Below are 18,765 nucleotides of genomic sequence, written 5' to 3'. Positions count from 1 at the left end.
AGCATGCATGTGAAAAACACCATCAACACCAATAATGAAATGATGACAGAATTTACAAGCCTTCCACTTGAGGGAGAAAAGGTTAATCCCACATACACTGAACATGATTCCGGCAGCCTCGATAATTAACGTTAAACTTCATACAGCGGTTTATATAAGTTCACAACATGGCTAGCATGAGCATAATTAAGCTCGAGTGGCAGGCATTCAAACAAACAAACTAATTAACGTTACTACGGTTAAAAATTTAAGAATTAGAAAGTGAATACTGTATAGTTTATCATGTTAAATTTCAAATAAGTTTAAACAGGTAAGGCTATATTAGATTTTAACAGTTAATGTTACCCTAGACCACCTCTGACACTGCTTTTGAGCTAATTAACCAAACAGAGCATTTATTTATTAAAGGGAATGAGAAAACCTACAAAAATACAAAACACTACACCTCTATGATGGCATTTAATGTTATATCATTTAAAATCTATTAATAAAAGTAGATTTATAGCGTTTACCTTCTCGTCCGTGTCCGTCCGCTGGAAGTTGACCATTACAAAATAACAGGCTATCTTTTAACAGGCTATCCCATGCTATCTTTTAACATGCTTGATGACTTTTTTTATATTATAAAAAAAATAGGCTGTTCAAATGGTGTCTTAATTATAATAATACATGTAGTGCAATAATATTAAAAAGTTATCTGAAGACCAACTGACCATGTTCCTACAACGTCCCCAATGGGACTAACTAGCGACGTCTTTTGAGGACGTGCCCACGATGTCACGGAAAAGAAGACTGGATGCAAATGTAAGTTAATATCTCTTTAATGAGAGCTTTCCACAGATAATCAGATGTTCAGGGATAGACAAGACAAACAAGCAGCAGGAGAGATGGCAACACAGGGACCTTGATGGGCGTTGGTGTTCGTGGTGAGTGGAGTCCGTGAAGTGACTGTGGCTGAAGTGATGAACGAGGTAATCCAGAACGAATATCCACAGGAAACAGCGACGAGAAATCCAGAGCAGGAACACTACACGAGAGACACAACAACACAAGGACTCCAAACAACGATCTGACAAACATGAGACAAGGCGTTAATATAGGGAAGATGTAATAAGCCGCAGCTGATCAGCGGCGACGCCCACACAGAACAATCAGGTGATACACCCCGCAACCTACACACAGACAACAAGATGACACTATGTATCAATGAACCGTGACACATGACGTTTTTGGGAAGTTAGCCAAGATTAAAAAAAAATAATTTTAACCACGAGGCCCTCACAACGTCGCCATAAAGTAATGTCGCGCTGACCAAATGACGACGAACTGGCGACGTCCTCACAAATGTACTGTGTTGGCTAGGTTATTATTACAGTCTCAAATAAGGGTGCTTATGCTTTCATTTCATCTACCACTACCATAGAACCTGTCTGACCCACCGAGCACTGTGTCTCGGTGAGTACTTTAACACTATCTGCTCAGCTTAACAAAAGATGACAATCTCAGTAATAACATGCAGTCCAGACAAAACACAGGTGGCAGTGGATTTCACTAATGTTCTCAAAATAAAATAAAAAAAAATTATACAACAGAAAACCCATAAAACCATTAACAAAAATCTACCACACACTCCTTTGAAACCGCACTCAGACACCAACTTTGCCCATCCACTCCCATCATGCACTCAAGGGAGAGAGAGCACAAGAGAGTGACTCTATCATGTCATTTGTTATGTTCTCAATCAAACACACATATTAAGTCAGTCTATAAAAGTGCAGATATGGTGTCAGGTCAGTTGCATTTTGGAGCCAGATTTGAGCTCAATATTCAGGATGCTTCTCTTTCTTTATACACTCCTTTTCCATCACCTTCAGACAAAGGTGGAAAACAAACTTTGCCGAATGATGGGAGAACCTAAGTACCCACTGCTTTCCAAGGAAGGAGATGTAACTATTGGAGGAATGTTTGCAATCCACAGTAAAGAGACATTACCTTCTTTTGAGTTTAAACAAAAACCTCAGCCTCTATCATGCTCCAGGTTTGTTAAACTGTAAACTTTCAGAAATATTAGATCAGAGAAGATGTTGTAAATTAAAACATAATGCATCTTTTTTTAAAGTAAGTTTTATTAAAGTGGATTACAAACAGATCTGGAATATCATGATCTTTATATATGTATAATGTCCTTTACTTTTTCATGTTATTTATGTTTATTTAATAGTAATTTATCATTTTTTTTTTTTTTTTTGTAGTGTGAATCTAAGAGATTTCCGGCTGGCTCAAATAATGATCTTTGCCATTGAAGAGATTAACAAAAGTGAAAGTTTGCTCCCAAATGTTTCCATTGGTTACCAAATTTATGATACATGTGGTTCAAGACTGTCCTCTATGAGTGCAACTATGGGACTGATGAATGGACCAGAATTTGCTGCAGGGGAGACATGCAATGGTCAGTCGTCTATACATTCAATCATAGGAGAAACAGAATCTTCTGCCACAGTGATTCTGTCCAGAACTACAGGACCTTTTAAAATTCCAGTGGTAAGCAGCAATAACACCTTTTTTTCTTTCTTTTTTTCTGGAAGGGGTGGGGGGGGCAATCACTGTTTCATTGTTTGCTCGCTTTCTATCTCTCTCTCAGATAAGTCACTCAGCCTCATGTGAATGTCTCAGCAACAGAAAAGACTACCCCTCATTCTTCAGGACTATTTCTAGTGATTACCACCAAGGCAGAGCTCTTGCATACATTGTCAAGCACTTAGGCTGGACTTGGGTGGGAGCTGTGAACAGTGACAATGATTATGGAAACTATGGAATGGCCATATTTCTGAATACAGCACAGAAGGAGGGTATTTGTGTAGAGTACTCTGAGAAATTCTACCGAACAGAGCCAGATAAACTTAAAAAAGTGGTAGATAAGATAAAACAAAGCACTGCAAAAGTGATTGTTGCATTTGTTTCATTTATTGAGATGGGCTTATTAATTGAGCAGCTGACTATTCAGAATATTACAGGCTTACAAATAATCGGAGTAGAGGGTTGGATAACCTCAAAGAATTATATCACTTCAAACAGTTTTCGTGTGATGGGAGGGTCACTGGGGTTTGCATTGAGAAAAATTAATTTTGATGGTTTTTCAGATTATGTTATAAATGCATTCTGGGAAACGGCTTTCCCATGCTCACATATTGAGGGAAATTTGTCTCAATATGCAGTAAGCTGCAGAAGATATCAGGATTTACTTGCTCTGAAAAACTACAATGAAGATGTGCCTGAACACAGATATTCAAGCCATGTCTATAAAGCAGTTTATGCTGTGGCTCATTCATTGCAGAACCTACTCAAATGCAAAGAAAATGAAAGCTGTGATAAAAGCCTGGCGATACAACCACAGCAGGTAAAAGATAAAGTCCGTTAAGAGAAAGGGAGAAAAAAAGGAACAATATTTTTTGTTGAAAAATTTGTTAAAATACATAAGAACTGTTATTTCATTTATTATTTTGCTCATTCGTTTATTCATTAGGTGGTTGAAGCTCTAAAAAAAATCAATTTCACAGTAAAGTTTGGAGATCATGTGTGGTTTGACCGCACTGGTGCTACAGTAGCCCATTATGAAGTTGTGAACTGGCAGCAGGACTCAGATAAATCATTCCAGTTTAAACCAGTGGGATACTATGATGCCTCACTGCCTCCTGACCAGCGCTTTGTGCTCAACACTGAAAACATAATTTGGGCTGGAGGACACCTGAAGGTAAATTAACTGTTTTAATGATGTTTAACTGATGGAACATTAGATAGATAGATAGATAGATAGATAGATAGATAGATAGATAGATAGATAGATAGATAGATAGATAGATAGATAGATAGATAGATAAAAACTCTAATCCCATTCTCCTATTCAAATGTGCAAAAAATTGTGGTCCACCATACAAAATCAACTCTGTGAATAGTTTAGAGAGTGAGAGAGAGATAGAGAGATAAACCCCATGGTGGGCAGGTATACAATTATGACTAAAATTATACATTTTCAGCTAAATTTATTTAAAATCAGAACAGAAAATGGACATTAAGGACATAAGGACTAACTGTTTGTTTGTTTGTTTACTTGATTACGTAGAAGCCAAGCTCTGTCTGCAGTGAGAGCTGTCCTCCAGGCACTAGGAAGGCTGCACAGAGAGGAAGACCTGTCTGCTGTTATGACTGTATTCCATGCGCAGAAGGAGAAATCAGTAATGAGACAGGTAATCTTTTGCCCATTTCACTGTTCCAAACAAAACTGGTTAGTTTTTTTTTTCTCTTTTTTTTTTTTGGATGCAGTTAATTTGTCAAATGAGTTAATAAAGGACATAAACCTCCCTTTGTCTCAAACTGCAGCAATTATCACTTTCTTTCCAGATTCAAATAACTGCAATTCGTGTCCAGAGGAATACTGGTCTAATGCTGAGAAAAATAAATGTGATTTAAAGGCTGTAGAGTTTTTGTCATTCACAGAAACTATGGGTATAGTGCTAGTCTTTTTCTCACTGTCTGGAGTAGGATTAACTGCGCTGGTGGCCATTCTGTTTTACAGTAAGAAGGACACCCCCATAGTAAAAGCCAACAATTCAGATTTGAGCTTCCTGCTGCTCTTCTCACTGTCTCTTTGTTTCCTTTGTTCACTTACTTTCATTGGTCAACCCACAGAGTGGTCTTGTATGTTGCGTCACACAGCATTTGGGATCACTTTTGTCCTCTGTATCTCATGTGTTCTGGGGAAAACAATAGTGGTATTAATGGCCTTCAAGGCTGCACTTCCAGGAAGTAATTTAATGAAATGGTTTGGACCTGCACAACAACGACTCAATGTTCTTGCCTTCACACTAATACAGGTTCTTATCTGTGTGCTATGGCTAACAATATCTCCTCCATTTCCCTTAAAAAATATGAAATATTACAAGGAAAGGGTCATTATTGAGTGCAGTCTGGGTTCTACTATAGGTTTCTGGGCTGTTCTGGGTTATATTGGCCTACTGGCTGTTTTGTGCTTCATTCTTGCTTTTATGGCTCGCACACTGCCTGATAACTTCAATGAAGCCAAATTCATCACATTCAGTATGTTGATATTCTGTGCTGTATGGATCACTTTTATACCAGCTTATGTCAGCTCTCCTGGAAAATTGACTGTAGCTGTGGAGATTTTTGCCATTTTAGCCTCAAGCTTTGGTTTACTATTCTGCATATTTGCACCTAAATGTTATATTATTTTGTTTAAGCCTGGTCAAAATACAAAGCAACATGTGATGGGCAAAACATCTACAAAGACTCATTAGTCATGTTTTCACTGTTAGGCCAAATGTGCGTCCTAATGCATGCAGGGCCAACCCACTCTCATTTCCAGGGCTTGAGCATGCCTTGGATTTTCGGCTCGCCGAATACCTTTTTCCAAAGCAGGCTAGGTGGGACGCCACTCATTTCCCATATTTTCACAACAGGCTACCTTTTTAATACAAGATTACCCAAAACCAAAGTTATGGAACCTTTTAGTCTTATTTAATAATGCTTAAACACAGCATGTCAGATATGAAGACCTACTGTTCCAAACCTTAAATATAGTATAAAACTTATACTTCTACTGCAACAACAACAGCTCAGAAGTATTGAATTTTATATATATATATATATATATATATATATATATATATATATATATATATATATATATATATATATATATATATATATATATATATATATTGTAACAACAGGTAAGCATTTTTTGTGTAACAGATCACTGAAGTATTTATAAATTCCAGACTCTGAGGAATAATTAGGTGCTGACACTCTTTCTATTACATCGACATAGATTAAAAAATAAATATTTGAATTGTTTTTTGTGGATGCAGAACAGCACAAAGAATTAATATTAATTCCTGGTAGAAGGAGAAGAATATATTTAAGAGGGAGAGGAGTAGTTGGTTTAGGAAAAGGTAGAAGAACAGGTAGGGGAGAGGATTTTTGGGGCCTTTTTATCTTACAATTCTGACTTTTTTTTTGCAATTGTGAATTTATCTCACAATTGTGATAAAGTCTGAATTTCAAGATGTAAAATCCAAAAGTCCAAATTGTGAGATAAAAATATCACAGTTGTGTGTTTTTATTTATTTATTTTTTTACTTTATTATTCTGTGCCTGAAAGAGGCTTGCATAGTAACCAAAGGCCAACCATATATGATTTATTTTTTGTTGATCACTGACATTAGCTGCCATGGGAGTAACATACACATCCATCTCCACCCACTGGAAGAAAATTTTCTAATGAAGATTCCAATTGAATTTCTGCATAGATAACCATTTTTATTTATTTATTTTATTGTACATTCTATAAAGTAATGACAGTTTAAGGCAGTATGTTACCAAGAAAGAATTAACACATTCAACACTTAAAATGTATAATGGGTTTCAGTTGAAGGTAACTTAAAAAACAAAATAAAATAAAATAAATAAATAAATACATGACAATTAATACAGTTTTTGTAAAGCCATCAACTGTTAGTATTTCGACAGTCACCATGCTATGATTGACTATATGTTCCTGTTGGACAGAAAACTAGTGCTAATGTTTTGACCAAATGATTTGATTTTTAATCTGTTTTGCTGTGTTTTGATAGAGTTAGTATATGTGTAAAAAGGTATTCAGCATTTTGAAATGCTGAGTTTGTATTCATTTAGTAAAATGTGGTTTTGGCCAGAAATTTACCCATTTGGCTATTTGGGTGATGTAGGTGTGTTACTGTGTTAATAGTTTAGAAATATGTCTTTTAAGTATTGGAAAATACTTTTTTAGCAATTGGAAAATATTCTACGACACACAAAACTATTTTAATGGCAGAACTCACTTTCAGACACTAGTTAGTATCTGAAATAACTTACTATTATGATCAGATGGGAATTCTGATCACTGTATAAGGCAGAAATGTGTTTACAGGGCTAAAGGCCATGTAATGATTGACATCTGACACATGCACATATAGACATCAGAGGGGACTTGAGCACCTGTCCAACCTTTTTATTCCTCGTGATAAAATGCCCCTTTTTCTGGCCTGTTTTATTTAATTTTTATAAATGTATACATACATGTATGTGTGTGTGTGTGTGTGTTTCTGTTTGTGCACAACTTTCCCTGTCAAAAAAATAAAAAAATCTAAATATCAGGTCGGGTCAAGAAATGTTGAGACAACTCATAATGTAATAATTGCACATAATGTAATAAGTATTACATTATTATTGTAATAAAATGTTTATAATGTAATAATTTTCTCAAAATGTGATAAAATATTTAGCTTATGGTGTTTGTTTATATATATATATATATATATATATATATATATATATATATATATAAATGATAAATGTGATAATAATAATAATAATAATAATAATAATAATAATAATAATAATAATATAAAGTATAAGCAGCCCAGTATAAGGGACAGTCAAAATATATGGTAAATGGATTGCATTTATATAGCGCTTTCAACAGACCCCATGGTCATCCAAAGCGCTTTACAAATTGCCTCACATTCACCCATCCACTCACTCATTCACACACAGACGGCGATGTCAGCCATGCAAGGTGCCATCCAGCTCGTCGGGAGCAGCTGGGGTTAGATGTCTTGCTCAAGGACACCTCAACACTTGGTCAGGTGGAGCTGGGGATTGAACTACCATTGATTGACCTACATGAACCCCTGGGCCACTGCCGCCCCAAATATATGTGCTGTTATTTAGACTATGTATATATATATAGAGAGAGAATGTAAAATATAAATTATTGTGCTGTTATAATCCCAGAGGTAGACATATTTGCTTTGCTTCATCTTTTCATATACAAAATTAATTTATTTTTAGAATTAATTAGTATATGAATGAAAATATGTTCACTTCGGAGATTAATTTTAGAATTTGTAACTTCATGTGCGGTCAACCTGTGGGGTCCATGCTGGGTGCCAGTACCTGTCAAGTAATTCAAAGATGTTCCCTTGAGTTAATAAAAATCTTAAGCCATCCAATTGGGGCAATCTATGAAGATAAAATGATGTCATAAAGATTTGCATATGCAGGGTAGGAGTTGTGGAAGTGTACATAAAACTGTAAGCGTAAATTAAATTTGAATGCACAAGATAAGCTTTTTAAAGGTGTAAATCGCATTTCAAGTGTAAGAAAAAAACTTGTTTGCAGCATTTTACTGTTAGTCATAAGTGTAATTCAAGTATTATGAAACTGCAGCTTCATGTTAAAGCAAAATAAATATTATCTGCATTCTTCTGAATTTTGGTACGTTGTTTTCACTAAAAAAGGGTCAAAAGTACTGCAAGCCTGTGAACAGTGATTTGCAAGCGAATGTTACATGTTTTAATCTGGTTAATTTAACTGATTTTAATGTGTTATTTAATCCTACTTATTTTTTATTATTAATTTTCAAATTCAATGCCCTTGTTTAAAACAAGTTAATTTCATTCAATTAAAAGTAATTAGAAAAAAAAATGTTTCATTTAATTTCCATATACTGTCCGGTCTGCACAGGTGCAGACATTTTTTTTCTGAAGGCGCCAAGGCGGGATTTGATTTGATTTGATTTGATTTGATTTGCCTTTATTGTCTCCTGATGGAGAAATTTGTTTTGGACATTCGGGATAACAGATACACACAATATACATATAACACAACATACTTCCCCTACACATAATTTACCACCAACCCACACCCCTTATTTGTTCTTATTCAATATTTTAATAGAAAGTGGTACAAATGAAAATTTAAACCTATTCAGTCTACAGTTTGGTAATGTCAGACACAGACGAGGACACAGAGGATTCAGTGATAAGGTAGTTTAATGTGAATCAGAGGTTTCAGACACAGGTGAATCTTGACACGTGGATAGAACGGTGACAACACAACTTCCCTTATGGTGAACGGTGATCCAGATGGTGCTCAGATGAAGACGATAGGGACAGGAAGACTGACGAGGATGAAGAGGGTTCAAGAGTTCAGGTAGGTGGGATCTTGTGCGACGACGGGGTCTACCTCGGCCACGGGGAGCGGGGCGGTCTGGATGGTCTTTATGAAAGTCAGTGAGAAGGCTGGGGTCCAGGATGTCGTTACGATTAACCCAGCAACGCTCCTCCGGGCCGTAGTTTTCCCAGTCCACAAGGTACTCCAGTTGAGGACCCCGTCGTCAAGAGTCGAGGATAGCTCTCACCCAGAAGATGTCGTTGTCGTCTTCGATGGCCGGAGGAGGAGGTACGGCATCATCACCAGGTTCTGTGGATGGAGGAGACAAAGGTTCAGTGAAGGGTTTGAGGAGTGAGACATGGAATGAAGGTGAGATACGGTACTGTGCAGGGAGTTGGAGTCTATAGGTCACTTCGTTCAGTTGCCGTTCAATAGTGAATGGTCCGATGTATCGGGGACTCAGCTTACGGCAGGGCAGTCGGAGGCGGATGTCCCTCGTTGAGAGCCAGACTTGTTGTCCAGGTTGGTATTGCGGCGTGGGTCCTCGACGAGCGTCCGCTTGCTCCTTATGCCTCCGCACTGCCCGCTGGAGATGCACGTGAGCCGAGTCCCAGACCCTCTCGCTCTGTCGGAACCAGTGATCTGCCACTGGGACCTGCGAGGGCTCACCTGACCATGGGAAGGCCGGAGGTTGGTATCCAAGGACACATTGGAAGGGGGTGAGCCCGGTGGTAGATTGCTGGAGGGAGTTCTGAGCGTATTCGGCCCAGGGTAGGTACTGGCTCCAACAGTCCTGGTTACGGTGGCAGTAAATCCTCAGGAACCTCCCCAGCTCCTGAATCTTACGCTCCGTCTGGCCGTTGGTCTGAGGATGGTATCCCGAGGAGAGACTGACGGACACCCCTAAAAGACGGAAGAAAGCTGACCAGACTCTAGAGATGAATTGGGGGCCTCTGTCGGAGACGATATCTTCTGGGATGCCAAAGTGACGGAAGACGTTGTGGAATAGTGCCTCTGCCGCTTCGAACGCAGTGGGGAGTCCTTTGAGAGGGATGAGTTTACATGATTTTGAAAACCTGTCGACCACTACCAGTACACAGGTGTAGCCTTGAGAGAGAGGGAGGTCAGTCATGAAATCAATGCCGATATGGGTCCATGGACGTTCAGGAATGGGCAGAGGCACCAGTTTACCTTCCGGGAGTCTTCTAGGGGTGTCTGCTATGGCGCAGACGGAGCATCCTTTGAGGTAGTGGACCGTATCCAGAGCCATCGATTGCCACCAGTAATGCTGTTGTAGGAGCGAGAGGGTCTGCCTCCTGCCTGGGTGTCCAGAGCCCGGAGAGGTGTGAGCTAAGTCCAGGAGGGTAATCCGATGTTGAGGGGGGACGAAGAGTTTCCCTTCTGGACCTCCCGGCGGAGCAGGGTGTTGAAGGTTTTCCTGTGCAATCAGATGATCAATACTCCACTGGATAGGACTAACTATCATGGCTGGAGGGAGGATTGGTTCTGGAGATTCGGGTTCGGGATCTGCTTGATGAAGACGGGAGAGGGGGTCGGCTCTATTGTTCTGGGAGCCAGGGCGATAGGTGACCTTGAAGTTGAATCTCGTGAAGAACAAGGCCCATCTAGCTTGGCGATGATTCAGTCTTTTGGCTTCACGGAGGTATTCCAGGTTCCGGTGGTCGGTTACCACCTCGAAAGGGAACTGGGCTCCCTCCAGCCAGTGACGCCATTCTTCCAGAGCCAGCTTAATGGCCAGTAGTTCACGGTTAACGATGTCATAATTCTGCTCCGCCGGGGATAGCTTCTTCGAGAAGAAGGCACATGGATGGAGTCGTGGTGGATTCCCCTGCCGCTGGGAGAGGACTGCTCCGACCCCGGTGGATGAGGCGTCCACTTCCACGATGAACTGGTGGCTGGGATCAGGGTGGATGAGGATTGGAGCGGTCTTGAAGGCTTGTTTGAGCAGGTGGTAAGCTTCAGTGGCCTCGGGGTTCCAGGACAGAGACTTGGGCCGGTTTCGGAGGAGAGAAGTTAGAGGGGAGCTGAGTAAACTGTAGTCCTTGATGAATCTTCGATAAAAGTTGGCAAAGCCCAGGAAGCGTTGAAGTTCTTTTATGGAGCCGGGTTGAGGCCAGTGTGTGATGGCGTCCACCTTCCCCTGGTCCATCTTCACGCCACATGGGTCGATGATGTAACCTAGGAACTGGACTGAGGGCGTATGGAACTCACATTTTTCGGATTTGAGGTAAAGGTGGTGTTCCCGGAGTTTTCGGAGTACGAGGATGACATGATGGATATGTTCTTGCTTGGATGTGGAGTAGATGAGGATGTCGTCGATGTAGACAATTACGAACTTGTTAAGGTAATCTCTGAAGACTTCATTCATGTAGTTTTGGAAGACGGATGGACTGTTGGATAACCCATACGGCATGACCCGGTATTCATAGTGCCCGGAAGGAGTGATGAAAGCGGTCTTCCATTCGTCCCCCTTCCGGATGCGGATTAGGTTGTAGGCGCTCCTCAAGTCCAGTTTCGTGAAGATCCTGGCTCCGCGTAGTTGTTCCAACGCTGCTGGGACCAGGGGAAGAGGATAACTGAATTTGACGGTTTGTGAATTGAGGTGGCGATAATCGATGCACGGCCTCAAGCCTCCGTCCTTCTTGGCCACGAAGAAGAAGCTGGAAGCGGCAGGGGAAGTAGATGGTCGGATGAACTCCTGAGCGAGGGCTTCCTGTATATACTCCTCCATGGCCTTCTGCTCCGGGATGGACAGGGGATAGATTCGTCCTTTAGGAAGGGTTGCTCCAGGCAGGAGGTCAATGGCGCAGTCCCATGGCCTATGAGGTGGTAGCTTCGTTGCCAACCGCTTACTGAACACATCCTGGAACGCCCGATATTCAGGAGGGATGATATGATCCATCTTCGTGTCGGGGCTCTCCACTGATGTGGACTGGACCGGTAGGGAAGACTTCCTTAAGGGAGGACTGACCTTGGGGATTTTAGCTGGAGGAGTGATGCAGGTATGATGGCAGGACATTCCCCATTTCAGGATCTCGCCAGTGGGCCAATGGATGTGAGGTTGGTGGAGGTTAAGCCAGGGGCATCCCAGGATGATGTCTGCGGTGGATTCCTCCAGCACCATGAACGTGATGTCTTCTTCGTGCAGGAGTCCCACACGGAGGATGATTGTGGGGGAGAAATAGTGGACACGACCCTTGGCCAGTGGCTTTCCCTGTATGGTGGTTACTTTGAGTTCGACAGGGCTTCGGTGATGTTTGGCGTTGAGACGAGTTAAGGTTTGCCGGTTGATGAAGTTCCCCGCCGAACCGGAGTCGATGAGGGCTTGTACTGAAACACAAGAGCAAAGGTGTCTTAGAGTAACCCAGGTCTTAGTTAGATGAGCAGTTTGAGGAGGTATATGGATGGTACTCACCGCTGGGCGTGGAGGTCGAACTGGACAGGATGGTAAGAGGTGTCCATCTCCCCCACAATAGAGACATAGCCCGGCGTTGATCCTCCGCTGACGTTCCGATGCGGACAGATGGTGAGAGTCCACTTGCATGGGTTCAGGTGCTGGAGGAGCGACAGATGGTATAGCGGGCGGAGGAAGTACAGCGGGAGTGAGCGGATGACAGGCAGTGAGTCTCTGGGCAACTCGAATGGATTTCTGAATGAGATTCTCTAGTCCTAGTGAGTCTTCGTACACAACTATCAAACTTTGTATCTTGTCATTCAATCCGTGGCGATATGCTGTAATTAAGGCAGTTTCATTCCAGCCGCTTATGTAAGCGAGAGTACGGAAGCGTATGGCATAATCACTCACAGATTCATCTCTCTGTTGGTGAATGGTAAATAATTGGTCATGGACAGACAATGCAGAAGTTTGATGGCCAAAGACGGATTTTAACTGGGAACAGAAGTTAGTGACGGATCCAAGGGCAGGGGAGTTCGAGTCCCAGAGAGATTCAGCCCATTGGAGGGCCTTACCTGAGAGTAGGTTGATGATGAAGGCTACTCGACTGCGTTCGGAGGTGAATAAATGAGAGTTGGATTCCATATAGAGGGAACATTGTAGCAGGAACCCGCTGCAATCCTCCGCTGTGCCGCTGTATGTCACTGGTTTGGCCATGGGACTCGCAGGGGCAACTGAAGAAGTGACCGGAGTTGTAGCGGTGTTTGAGTTGTTGACAACCGGTGAAGAAGGGGGAGTTTGTTGCATCAGTGAGGACCGTACAGCGTGAACCAGTTGCGTGAAGGGATCCGCGGTGCGGTCCTCGCCCGTGTCCGAAGAGCTCTGCATGCGGTCTGGTCTTCTGTCAGACACAGACGAGGACACAGAGGATTCAGTGATAAGGTAGTTTAATGTGAATCAGAGGTTTCAGACACAGGTGAATCTTGACACGTGGATAGAACGGTGACAACACAACTTCCCTTATGGTGAACGGTGATCCAGATGGTGCTCAGATGAAGACGATGGGGACAGGAAGACTGACGAGGATGAAGAGGGTTCAAGAGTTCAGGTAGGTTTAATAATGGCGTTCAGGCAAGTGAGGAGATCGGTGCAAGACCAGACGATGAGTGATGGTGACTGATGGCTTTATATGTGGTTCTGGTGATGATGCACAGGAGTTCAGAATTCGGGTGATTGGGGACGAGTGGGTGTGGCGTAAGTGTCCGATTCCGGGAGTGTAGAAGGTGTGGCTGTGACAGGTAACCTGTACCTTCTACCTGAAGGCATCATCTCATACTCACTGTAAAGGACATGATTCGGATCATTAGTAATTTTTAAACTTTGTTTCCTCACCGCCTCCTCAAAAAGCTCATTAAGAGTGGTCGGTGGCACTCGTCCAATTATTTTTCCCGCCCTTTTAATCAATGTTTGGAGCTGTGATTTTAATTTAACTGACAGGTTACCAAACCAAGCTACCATACCATATCGGACAATAGACTCAATTGCTGCCTTATACAATAGTAACATAATATCCTTGTCAACACCATGAACTCTTAGTTTTCCTCAAGAAATGTAGACGCTGACATATTCTTGAGGAAACATACTCCACTTGATTCGACCACTGTAACTGTTTGTCTAATTGAATCCCTAAATATTTATATGTTGTTACTTGTTCAATCGGTACTCCTTCAATTATAATAGGGCTTTGATCGCCTATAGACCTAGGGTCAAAAATCATTTCTTTGGTCTTATTAACATTAAGGAGCAAGTTATGCTTATTGCACCACTTAACCATCTCCTCTATCTCCTGTATGTAAACACCAATGTCTGATTTGTTGTAGAGTAAACTAAGTATGGCCGTATCATCTGAAAATTTAATAATAAAATTATTCCTACCGATAGTTCTGCATTCATTTGTATATAATATAAAAAGTAAGGGCGAACTTACACAGCCCTGAGGGGCACCTGTACTTAGACTAATCATATCAGAAAGAGTGGAGTTAACTCTCACCTGCTGCTTCCTTTCTGTCAAGAAAGAGCCATACCATTTAACAATAAAGGGGTTCACTTCCATCTGCTGTAGTCTACTTAACATTATCTGTGGAAGAATACAATTAAATGCAGAACTAAAATCCATAAATAATAAACGAACATAACCTGATGGATTTTCCAAGTGCTTTAAGATGGAATGTACAGTTGTAATTAAAGCATCATCAGTACCCCTGCCATTATTATAGGCAAATTGGTACGGGTCCAAAAGATGCTGTACCTCACTCCTTAACTTACAAACCATTATACGCTCTAATGACTTCATCACTATAGATGTCAACGCTACTGGTCTATAGTCATCATTTTGCTGTGGGCATGATTTTTTGGGCAACGGAATGACAATTGATGTTTTCCAAATAGTTGGAATATTACATGTATCCACAGACAATTGAAATAAGGGGCTCCAAGCCGGAGTTAGTTCATCCGAGAATGTTTTCAAAATAAACTTCGAAATAATATTTCATATTATTCATATCTTTCAATGTGTCCCACAATTTTTTTGGGTTATTCGTTGAAAGGGCTTCCCTAACTCGTTTACTGTGTTCCTCTCGTGCCCTCTTCAATTCCCTCCTCAGGACTTTTTGTATTGATCTCAGTTCCATCAAATCATTATTCCGAAATGCTTGCTTTTTCCTCTTGATCAGATGTTTAATTTCAGGTGTTATGAATGTGATTCAATCTTTTGAATGCTGCATTCGGCTCTGCACTTTCGGTAAGCAATTTATAATCATTGGTGTGTTATATTTGTTACTTAAACAGGGTTCTGTTCTGTACACTTTAAAACATTTGACAGAAAAAATGTGTTTAGCTAATGCAATGTTTGTTTTTTATATATATATAAATTACTAGCTTAACATGAGTTGTATAAGGTTAGTAAGTTAACTTGGCTTAAGTGAAAATGCGTGATGAATTCAGTTTCAGTGTCTTGACTTATTTATTAGTTTGTGGAAGCCGAATAAAAGCAAAACAGTTTTACGAATGTTAACGTTAATTGCTGCCTAACGTTACATAAACGTTAACGTTATTCCTGACTGGCTGTAAGCATGTTTTCTAAACTTGTCAATGTGTAAACTTAAAGGGCGGGTGAAATGCTATTTCATGCATACTGAGTTTTTTACACTGTTAAAGAGTTGGATTCCCATGCTAAACATGGACAAAGTTTCAAAAATTAAGTTGTACGTTTGAAGGAGTATTTTTGTTCCAAAAATACCTCTTCCGGTTTGTCACAAGTTTCGGAAAGTTTTTTTTTCGAGTATGGCTCTGTGTGACGTTAGATGAAGCGGAATTTCCTTATATGGATCCTAAGGGCACTTCTGCCGGAAGAGCGTGCGCTCCCGTAGAGCAGAGCACAGCAGAGACGTTCACTGATCAGAGCGAGTGCGTATTTTCACAAAAGAAGTGTGTTTTTGGTTGCCAGGGCAAGACAACCCTAAACAGATTACCAAAAAAAAAAAAAAACAGAATTAAGGGACCAGCGGATGGAGTTTATTTTTACAGAGCATCAACGGAGTTGTGCAAGTGTTTTTGTTTGTTCCCTGCATTTCGAAGATGCTTGTTTTACAAACAAGGCCCACTTTGACACCGGATTTGCTCATCGTTTATTTCTTAAGGATAATGCAGTCCCAACGAAAAAGGGTCACGATCGTGTGTTGGAGCCACATGCGATGAGTAAAACTGCTTCAAATATCTCTGTGTTGTTAACTTAGCTATCGGCGCGTAAGCACATCAAGTAAACAACATGCGATGTTGTCATCAAACTGCACTTTCCACATGTACAGCTTAAAAAAAAAAAAAAGACGACATAAAGTGTAACTTAGTCATTTTCCAAAACCGCTAAGCAAATATATACAGTTTCCGTACATACCACATAGAGACGTCGTTGCTGATGCTGCTCTTGTTAAATATCAGCCTCTGGATCTGATTCTGGATCATAAATATACGCTGAATCTGATTGTTAGCCATGGTTTGTTTTGGATGTTTTTTTACTCACGGTAATGTCACAGCTTCCAAACGCTCTCAACGCAAAAGCCTACTCGCGCTCATGATTCTTCCAGCCACTCGTGTTTTTCCGGGAAAAATCGGTACAGACTACCTTCTCTTATGAATATAATAAAACTAAAGACTTTTTGGAGTTATAAAGGATGCAGTACTACTCTATAGATACTCAAGATTAACAGGATATTGAGTGAAAACGAGCATTTCACCGCCCCTTTAACTTAACATTAGGACAAAATACACCTGTGAAATAATGTTGGTAAAAGGGGGTTAATCTGGACTGATGGCAAGAGTTTATGTTTCTACATAATGGCAGGGATAGGTAACGTAAGGTGCATGAATTTACAGTTTTTTTTAAAAAAAATTTGTATTTTTTTCATACCCGTAGACCCGCCCCTACTCTGCTGCTGACTGGCTCCGACCGACCATGACATTTTTCAAGGCATGTCACTCACTTGCACACCTAACCAATCAAACATCACAAAAGCAATGATTTTGAAATACATATTTTCCATGGTCATATCTATTAATTTATCTGGTTTGAGCTTGTGATACCGTTTTTCCTTTGCGCTTCATTTTTCTGCACGTTTCTCTTTGTGGCACTGTTTTTGCGTGGGGGTGGAGTCAAGGGACGGGGGCATGTACAACATGCCACCCTAGAAGTGACATCATCGCCCCGAGATGCAGCTCACTGATCCAGGTCCTGTCATGATGAGCAGAGACTTTCGAGTGGATCATTTCTTTTTATTCAGTAGCATTAAAACATTCATGTTTTCGTTTTACTAACTTTATTGACAAATGTATCTGTATTAGCAGCGTTTGCTCAAGTTAAAGAAGTTTTTACCGTGAACATCTGCTGTTTATTTCTCTGGATGTGCACACTTTTATAGCATTAAAATGTGTATTGTTTCATTTGGTTAACTGCAAGTGTTTGTTTAAAATCTCTTTACTTGTAGAGGGCACCAGCGCACAGAAGCATTCATTGTTTACATAAGTTCAGAAGAAAACGCAGCCCTGAAGAGTTTTGTAAATAATAGCCTTTACTGTAAAAGCCCGACATGCCAATAAAGATTTGATTATGCAATATGACAGGAATTTTTACTGGAAGTGCACTTTAGAGGATGAATTTAACAATAACTATATAAATATCCTAACCCTATAATAATAAATAGTAGAATTATAAATGAATAATTCACTAGTTTCATTTGTAAATGAATTACACTCATTTATCACAGAATGTTAATTAGGTAAGCAATACCCAAATTGAAAGGGTATTAGGGGAAGTTTATTGTAGGGGAAGTAATCCTAACAATAAATATATAAATATAGCCCCAATTAATATAATATTATTATAATTTATATACGGTTAGCCTATATGAATCAATGAATAAATGAATGATGCATTTATATAGAGCTTTAGTGTGTATTGTTGTCCAGCCAAAGCGCTGTACAATCATGTGTGGGGGTCTCTCCTCAACCACCAGCAATATGCAGATATATATACCGAATTATAGTTTATGAAGTGAATTGCATTATTTTACATTAAAACTAGCAGTAACTTTGAACTAATGTAAACAAAGAACGCTTCTGTGCGCTGGTGTCCTCCACAAGTTAAGAGATTTTAAACAAACACTTGCAGTTAACCAAATGAAACAATACACATTTTAATGCTATAAAAGTTGGCACATCGAGAGAAATAAACAGCAGATGTTCACGGTAACAACTTCTTTAACTTGAGTAAATGCTGCTAATAAATAAAACAAAAACATGAATGTTTTAATGCTACTGAATAAAAAGAAATGATCCACTCGAAAGTCTTTGCTCATCATGACACGGGCTGCATCCGAAAACTTAGGCAGGTGACTTGCTGCCTTGCTGTCTAATCAGGCAATAACTTTGCAGACAGCATTTTTGCCCGAAGGCACCTCATGAAACGAATTTCTGACAGGCTTCTGAGGCAGTGTAATGGTTTAATGATCGACAGCAAAATATAGAGAGCTTTGGTGATAACTAAGTGGATATTTCATTACTGCAATATTAATTTCTTGCTAGAAATTACATAAAAAGTGGAAAATGTTGTTCAGAAACATACATTTACACACAAATTGGCCACTGACCGCAACTTTCAGACGCCATCTTTATTTTTCAGTTTTCGGATGCAGCCAGGACCTGGATCAGTGAGCTGGGCCGATGACGTCACTTCCAGGGAGGCATGTTGTACATGCCCCCATCCCTTGACTCCACCCCCACGTCACAACAGTGCCACAAAGAGA

The 18,765-nt window shown here is 40.4% G+C and overlaps 1 protein-coding gene across 1 annotated transcript; it reads left to right on the top strand.

Moving 5' to 3' along the window:
* The first annotated feature begins 1,820 nt into the window (after positions 1-1,820).
* LOC127933940 (extracellular calcium-sensing receptor-like) lies at positions 1,821-5,312 on the top strand. Its single transcript, XM_052531078.1, has 6 exons — positions 1,821-2,038; positions 2,253-2,541; positions 2,642-3,397; positions 3,524-3,751; positions 4,121-4,244; positions 4,399-5,312. The coding sequence occupies exons 1-6, from the start codon at positions 1,833-1,835 to the stop codon at positions 5,310-5,312; spliced, it is 2,517 nt and encodes an 838-aa protein (XP_052387038.1). The 5' UTR covers positions 1,821-1,832.
* Positions 5,313-18,765: the final 13,453 nt, after the last annotated feature.

This window comes from Carassius gibelio, chromosome A18, assembly GCF_023724105.1.
Source record: "Carassius gibelio isolate Cgi1373 ecotype wild population from Czech Republic chromosome A18, carGib1.2-hapl.c, whole genome shotgun sequence".
In the NCBI taxonomy this organism is placed as follows: domain Eukaryota; kingdom Metazoa; phylum Chordata; class Actinopteri; order Cypriniformes; family Cyprinidae; genus Carassius; species Carassius gibelio.
The sequence above is the reverse complement of the archived record's forward strand: the minus strand, read 5'-3'. Positions and strand labels throughout refer to the sequence as shown.

What these genes read in the sequence shown, in the direction of transcription:
- LOC127933940 (XM_052531078.1), top strand. Translation starts at nt 1,833, where the DNA reads ATGCTTCTCTTTCTTTATACACTCCTTTTCCATCACCTTCAGACAAAG. An exon ending in GACCTTTTAAAATTCCAGTG is followed by an intron (nt 2,542 to 2,641) that starts GTAAGCAGCAAT and finishes TCTCTCTCTCAG; the next exon opens with ATAAGTCACTCAGCCTCATG. An exon ending in TGGCGATACAACCACAGCAG is followed by an intron (nt 3,398 to 3,523) that starts GTAAAAGATAAA and finishes TTTATTCATTAG; the next exon opens with GTGGTTGAAGCTCTAAAAAA.